The sequence below is a fragment of the Paramisgurnus dabryanus genome, chromosome 15 (genome assembly GCF_030506205.2).
Source record: "Paramisgurnus dabryanus chromosome 15, PD_genome_1.1, whole genome shotgun sequence".
In the NCBI taxonomy this organism is placed as follows: domain Eukaryota; kingdom Metazoa; phylum Chordata; class Actinopteri; order Cypriniformes; family Cobitidae; genus Paramisgurnus; species Paramisgurnus dabryanus.
Window position 1 is genome coordinate 8,021,053 of NC_133351.1, and position 7,736 is coordinate 8,028,788.

At 37.2% G+C, this 7,736-nt stretch overlaps 1 protein-coding gene across 1 annotated transcript; it reads right to left on the minus strand.

The window, feature by feature from the left end:
* Nucleotides 1–2,710: 2,710 nt before the first annotated feature.
* lrrc3 (leucine rich repeat containing 3) lies at nt 2,711–6,913 on the minus strand. The gene is made up of 2 exons (XM_065252202.1): nt 6,829–6,913; nt 2,711–4,388 (listed from the first exon to the last, which is right to left on the minus strand). The coding sequence occupies exon 2, from the start codon at nt 4,025–4,027 to the stop codon at nt 3,233–3,235; it is 795 nt and encodes a 264-aa protein (XP_065108274.1). The 5' UTR covers nt 4,028–4,388; nt 6,829–6,913; the 3' UTR covers nt 2,711–3,232.
* Nucleotides 6,914–7,736: the final 823 nt, after the last annotated feature.

Here is a 7,736-nt window from a genome sequence, read left to right on the forward strand (position 1 = left end):
TAGCAGTAATCCATGATCACCATCTACACTCGTTTTTGGGAAACACTTTTTAACACTTTTTTTTTTCAGGTTGTTCCAGAGTTCAGTTTAGCCACTAGAGAGACCATTAAACAAACATAAATCATAATTGGGACAACGCGTTCGTTCGTCCAAAAAAAGACGTCCATTTACATAAGGACATATGAAGAGTTTGGTTTTCAAAAATCTTGTTTTTAATTGTGCATTCCAATTAATATCATTCAAATTGCAGTTGGTTTGTATTGATTTAAGCCTTTATAACAAAAAATAAACAGCTAAGCGGCGCAATAAAACACAATAAAAACATAATAACATAATAATAAACATGTTTTGACAAAAAATTAAAAAAAATTATCTTGTTTTGGTACCCACCCCAAAACTAAAATTATTATTAGTATTTTTGTCTCATTTTCAAATATAACTATCTAAAATTATAAACCCAATATACATAAAAGTAGTATATTATATATATATATATATAGTATATTAGTATATATAAGACGAGAAGTTGTGCATTAAAGTGCTTTTTTTGCACAAATAGCGTTTTCCTCAAAAAAAGTAATTTCTTGTCAACTGAAAAATAAAGACATAAACATCTTGGATGACATGGGGGTGAGTAAATTTTTTATGAAAGTGGAGTAATCCTTTAAATGTTTTTGATCGTTTTTGGGTAATAATTTTGCTTCTCCAGTACAGTAAAGGTTTTTTGACTTAAGAATTATTAGATATCTGTAAAATCTGGGAAACAAAACAAAAATACTAGGCCAAAGTAAGGATCTAATTGTTTGCAATGTTTAATAACCATTAATACTGTAGTTATGCCACAAGACATGTTAACAAACAAGACAGACAGTTCTTCTGATATCTTTATTTTTTATGTTGCTATAACACACACACAAATCTTGCAGAAAGGCTTGCTACAACGAAAAACGAACTGATACATGTGGACATGTGTTAACAATAACTTCAAGCCCTTAACTGTACAGGTACCATTTTGACATACCATCTGTTACTTGCAGTCATAAACAACAGTGCCATGAATAAAAAAATCAATCTAAGAAATCATCACAATACATATCTACAATGACACTTTGTTCTACTTAATACACATGGCAACAGAGATTGTCCAAAACTCATTATTAAAATATTACAACCCCAAAACAGAAAAAGTTGGGACACTGTAGAAATTGTGAGTAAAAAAGGAATGGAATAATTTACAAATCTCATAAACTTATATTTTATTCACAGTAGAATATAGATAACATATCAAATGTTGAAAGTAAGATATTTTGAAATGTCATGCCAAATATTGGCTCATTTTGGATTTCATGAGAGCTACACATTCCAAAAAAAGTTGGGACAGGTAGCAATAAGAGGCCAGAAAAGTTAAATGTGCATATAAAGGAACAGCTGGAGGAGGACCAATGTTTAGGAATGGGAATGTTGTCCTATTCTTGTCTAATACAGACTTCTAGTTGCTCAACTGTCTTAGGTCTTCTTTGTCACATCTTTCGCTTTATGATGCACCAAATCTTTTCTTTGGGTGAAAGATCTGGACTGCAGGCTGGCCATTTCAGTACTCAGATCCTTCTTCTATGCAGTCTTGATGTTGTAATTGATGCACTATGTGGTCTGGCATTGTCATGTTGGAAAATGCAAGGTCTTCCCTGAAAGAGACGACGTCTGAATGGGATCATATGTATCTAGAACTTGGATAAACCTTTCAGCATTGATGGTGCCTTTCCAGATGTGTAAGCTGACCATGCCACACGCACTCATGCAACCCCAAACCATCAGAGATGCAGGCTTCTGAAAGGAGCGCTAATAACAACTTGGGTTGTCATTGTCCTCTTTAGTCCGGATGAAATGGCATCCCAGTTTTTCAAAAAGAACTTAAAATTTTGATTCGTTGGACCACAGAACAGTTTTCCACTTTGCCAAAGTCCATTTTAAATGAGCCTTGCCCAGGGAAAACGCCTGTGCTTCTGGATCATGTTTAGATATGGCTTCTTTTTTGACCTACAGAGTTTTAGCTGGCAACAGCGAATGACACGGTGGATTGTGTTCACTGACAATGTGTTCTGGAAGTATTCCAGAGCCCATGTTGTGATTTCCATTACAGTAGCATTCCTGTATGTGATGCAGTGCCATCTAAGAGCCCGAAGATCACGGGCATCCGGTATGGTTTTCCGGTCTTGACCCTTACGCACAGAGATTGTTCCAGATTCTCTGAATCTTTGGATGATATTTTGCACCGTAGATGATGATAACTTCAATCTCATTGCAATTGAGAAACTCAGAAAACTATTTTTCGCCGCAGCATTGTGAGAATTGGTGATTCTCTGCCCATCTTGACCTCTGAGAGACACTGCCAATCTGAGAGGCTTTTTTATACCCAATCATGTTGCCAATTGACCTAATAAGTTGCAAATTGGTCTTTCAACTGTTCCTTATTTGTACATTTAACTTTTCTGGCCTCTTATTGCTACCTGTCCCAACTTTTTTTGGAATGTGTAGCTCTCATGAAATCCAAAATGAACCAATATTTGGCATGACATTTCAAAATATCTCACTTCAACATTTGATACGTTATCTATATTCTACTGTGAATAAAATATAAGTTTATGAGATTTGTAAATTATTCCATTCCTTTTTTACTCACAATTTCTACAGTGTCCCAACTTTTTCTGTTTTGGGGTTGTATTTCTGTAATTGCAGAGGAACAAAGCAAGCCAAATAATACCCAATGCACAGTGTATTGGTGTTGAGGTACCGGGATGTAGGCACTTGAGCGTAAAGTCAAAGTCAAAAACGGGGCAAGTTGTCCAACTTTAGTTTTTTGGCAGTAGTTGGTTCTGAAAACTATGTGTATAAGGCCAGAATCCAGCATTTAGATCTCCCATCAGTTTGTATGGTAATTCAGTGTCATTTCAGAAATCAGTTCAGGGGATAATGAGATTTAAGCACTTGCAGAGTAAGTGAAGCTTCTGCAGAACATGTCGTGAGACACAAAGTGGCCATGAAGGTCGACTGCAAAAGTATGAATGGGAACATCGCATGACAAAACATTCATTGTGCTAAAACCCGTATACAGTCGAACCAAATAATCAAAATCAATTATGATCCTTCATAAGCAAATGGAAATAAGGCTCGCTGTTGTGTGCCATCATTTTGGTGCCAAACACATTCACTCCCACGGCCACATTGACTGATGCTAGAGAACAGTGCTGATTGTGTCAAAGTCCTTACTAATTTGGGAGCTACTTGGCAAAGACTTAAGGTACTCCAGATGTCTCCTGGCATCTTCCTGGTTGTGCCGTACGTAATAGATGACATAAGCGATGACCATCGTAAACCAACCGAACATGGTCACAAACATGGCAATGTCTGTAGTCTTATGGTGGAAGTTACAAAAGTTAATCCCAGAATCCAAAACTTGGATGACCGGCTTTCCCGCGTACTCCTCCTGAACGGACGTGTGGCAGCTCACCTCGTTCACCGTCTCCGGATCCAGCTTGAGTTCACGCAACACCTCCTGCAGCTGACACTCGCAGTGCCACGGGTTGTTGGACAGGCTGATCTTGGCATGAAGCCGAGCGAAGGCTTCCTTGGGTACGCTTCGCATGTGGTTATGGGACAGGTCGAGGGCTTGCAAGCTTTCGGCGACACCATGAAAAGCTCCAGCGTCCACTGTTTCGATAGCGTTCCGTGATAAGTCCAGCTCTTGGAGCCAGGGAAGGTATTTGAAAGCCTGGTTTGGGATTTTGGTGATGTGATTCGAGGAGAGAAGAAGGGATACGGTGTCTTGGGGAAGGTCAGGAGGTATCTCCTCCAGGTTTCGAGAGGAGCACTGCACTACAGTCAATCCGTTCCTCTCAGAACAGTGGCAGATTTTGGGACACGCAGAAGCCATCACGCTCAAAAAAGAAACGACTAAAAGTACTGTCAAGAAAAAGCCGTGATAGATGAAGACGTTCCTTGACACATGAGCCCCTAAAGGGAAAGTCATGTCCAGAGAGTTTTTGAAAGCTTTACAGTTCAATGCCGGGCATTATTAATCCATGTCATTTGAGAAAATGAATAAATAAACATCAGTTTTACGTGTCATTTCCACCGTGTGTTTCTCGTATTAATATGCAGCCTCACATGTGGAGTTAAATTTTCAGGTATTTGAAGACATCATCACGAATCCAAAGCACAAGTTGGCTGTTTATCCTAAGTGTTCTGGAGACAATCCAAACAACTCCATCAAGATCTGTTAATGCGATTAAACCTTTGAAAGAGATATGTTTTCGAGACAGGATTTAAGTAGAAGGAACCAGAAGAAATATGAAGGGGACTTCTTGTACTTTACATCCCTCTCTGAAACTCTGAGAACGGAAAGAACAAGAGGAGATAAGAATAACAAATGTACGCGTTTGTGTTCATGAATAAACACATTAAAATTGAGGTATTTCTTTGCATGTTACAGAAATATTTATCAGAGCACTTTGACCTTAAAGGGACACTCCCCTTTTTTGAAAATACGTTAATTTCCCAGCTCCCCTAGAGTTAAACATTTGATTTTTACCGTGTTGGAATCCATCCAACCGATCTCCGGGTCTAGCGGTACCACTTTTAGCATAGCTTAGCATAATTCATTGAATCTGATTAGACCATTAGCACCGCGCTAAAAAAATAACCAAAGAGTTTTGATATTTTTCCTATTTAAAACTTGACTCTTCTGTAGTTACCTCGTGTACTAAGACCGACGGAAAATTCAAAGTTGCGCTTTTCTAGGCCGATATGGCTAGGAACTATACTCTCATTCTGGCGTAATAATCAAGGACTTTGCTGTCATACCATGGCTGCAGCAGGCGTAATTATATTACGCAGCACCTGAAAATAGTCCCCTTGTTAACTTTCAATAACAGGGGACTATTTTCTGGCACTGCGTAATATCATTGCGCCCCATGGTACGGCAGCAAAGTCTATGCTATGCTATGCTAAAATTGGTACCACCAGACCCGGAGATCAGATGAATAGATTCCAAAATGGTAAAAATCAAACTAGGGGAGCTGCAATATGAGCATATTTTCAAAAAAAGTGGAGTGTCCCTTTAAGCTACTGTATTTATAACAAATCAGTCTCACCTAAGCAAGATTTGAACATGCAAATTATTGCACTTTAGGCAACAAATATGTAATTAACATCTCATATTCAGATAAAAGACGGAGGCAGTCTTGAAATTAATAGAATTGCATTGTTGTATGATTAGAGATTGTGATTACCATCAGTGAGCAATGTGTTGCTATGAGGTAGATATGAAATTGGTTTGTTTTCTGATTATAATTGACTCCTTTTTAATGTAATTAGGTTATTTGAAGCATAACCAATGCATTTGTCTGCAAGATTATGACATTTAACTGACAACCAATTAAACCTTATTTGTTTATCAGATGCATGGTTTGTTTTGTAAAAGCTCTGTCTTAGCTGCCTTAGAAAACATTGCCGTTCTGTAAACATGGTCTAGAATAGCCAATGCACAACAAAGGGGAAATAAAGATAAAGGTCTTAGAAACAGATTCCTAATAAATCAACACCTTCCTCTTCATACAGCAGAAATAGGTGCCCTTTAATTTATTTATTTTTGCTGTTTACAGAATCGTGGACAGGTGCGAATGCAGTGATAACTGATAGGTATGTGAGACACAGTCTGTGAATCCCAAGCTGAATACATTTTTGTGATTTACTATAAAAAGCATGCTTTAAAAATATAATCTTGATATTTTTAATATTGACCGAGTAAGGTTATGTTAAAGATTGAAATCAATAATCACACTTTTATTCTCCTAATCTTGTCATTAGATGATATGACTTTAGCCTGGATTTCACAGACAAGGTCACATATCATGAGGAATTTTCGACACGGTATTAAAACAAGCATATTACAGCATATTTAAACATACAGGTACAAGAGGTAAAACAAAGTCTTCATTCCATTTTTAGATCCCAACACTGAATGCGCTGTGTGCACTCAATGACATTATCTACACATACAGCTTGCTCTCTAATACAATCCTACAGCATCTCATTTATGTGCAACACAGGCAGGTATAAAACATTAACATGCCCAGCGCATGCAATTGTGTACTTTCATTCATTGAATGAAACTTTGTCACAAGCCAGACAGGTGGAATACATCATGTGGAATTGGTGAAATGAAAAACTAATTCATTGGGCAAAACACTGTGCACTGCTCAGAATTAAAGACTTATTCAACAGACATATGTAACGATTATTGTGATGGATTAAAAAGCACAAGCCTCGTTTTAAATCCCTTGGAAATCATGTAGTTCATCTGTGAAGTGTGTTGAGAAAGCAAAAGAGATGCTGACAGCAAGGCACTCATAGAATGTAATGAATATGAGAAAGCAAAGCTGAAGTAAAACAAATGGGCACGTTGTACATTTTGGTACGAAACATGGATAATTTAATTTTCAAATTAGGCTACGGTGATTGATGGATACACGATCTGCTCATGCGCACAAAGTAATTGTGCACAAAACGCATGCAATTATGTGTAGCCTAACTAAAGAAAAAAGTACACAATTTTAATAGGTTGCACTTACTTTATGTTAAAATACACAGCAGTTTCTGGTGCGCTTTAGAATTTGTACAAATGCAAAATCCTCGTGCAACCCTATTTCAACTTTAAAACACAAGACGAAACCAGCAATACGTAACAAATCACAAAAATCTGCATTCAGACTGAGCACACACTACTGAATTTATATGTGAATTGCATGCAAAAGTATCATCATGACTTACCATATTGTTGACACTTGTGTGCTTCCGTTGCTTCGCAGTGTGTGAGTGTAAATGAAACAGGCATACAGCAGCTATAAGAAAGCAGCTTCGCGCTGATTGGACAGCGAGTCTAGCTCGTGCCTGTGGATGACGCGCGCGGTCCCGCCGGAGCTGACAGACTGCTAAACGCTCGCCCTCAAAATTTAATTTACACAATATTGAATGAGCGACGCGTTTTCTTATAATTCAGAAATGAAAGTAAGTAATATCATCAATTTTCAACACAATTGTTTTGTTTAATATTCCAGCAACATAACTAATGAAAAGCTATAAAACAAATTGTCATTTTGACGATATTACCAAAACCACCGTTCATATTTATAATAACTGTTATGGGTCCTGCTGATGATTGCAACAAAAATTATAACCTTTTGTGAAGTGTAGGCAATATTAGAAATTGTTTTACTTTTCCAAAATAGCCTTTTAAAATTCTTATTTCCCACCCATACGAAAAGCCTCAAAGCGCAATTTCACTTTTATTGTCAGGGATCCTGCAGAAACTTGTCATGCATCCCATAACATACTTTGTCTCTTATTTACGTACAAAACTAATACAATTACACAATACAATACAAAACATCATACATAAAGTTACCAAGTGGCTACTGTATCAAAAAATTGAGATAGAATTTTTAAGTTTGTGTACTGAATTAGATAAAGAAGTACTTATTGATGGACTCACATATTGGTTAAAAAAAGTGCATTCTATGTGGGGGTGTATATGCAAACTTTTCATACTATTCACCATGTTTCCCTTTTTGTTTTCTGTTTGTTCTATGATGTACATCTATTACCAACAACAACCATGACAATTATTTACTCAGGTGTTGGGCAAGTATAATGCAACTGCCTACAGTTTGATGGACAGG

Coding starts and splice junctions, on each gene's coding strand:
- lrrc3 (XM_065252202.1), bottom strand. CDS start 4,027: ATGACTTTCCCTTTAGGGGCTCATGTGTCAAGGAACGTCTTCATCTAT.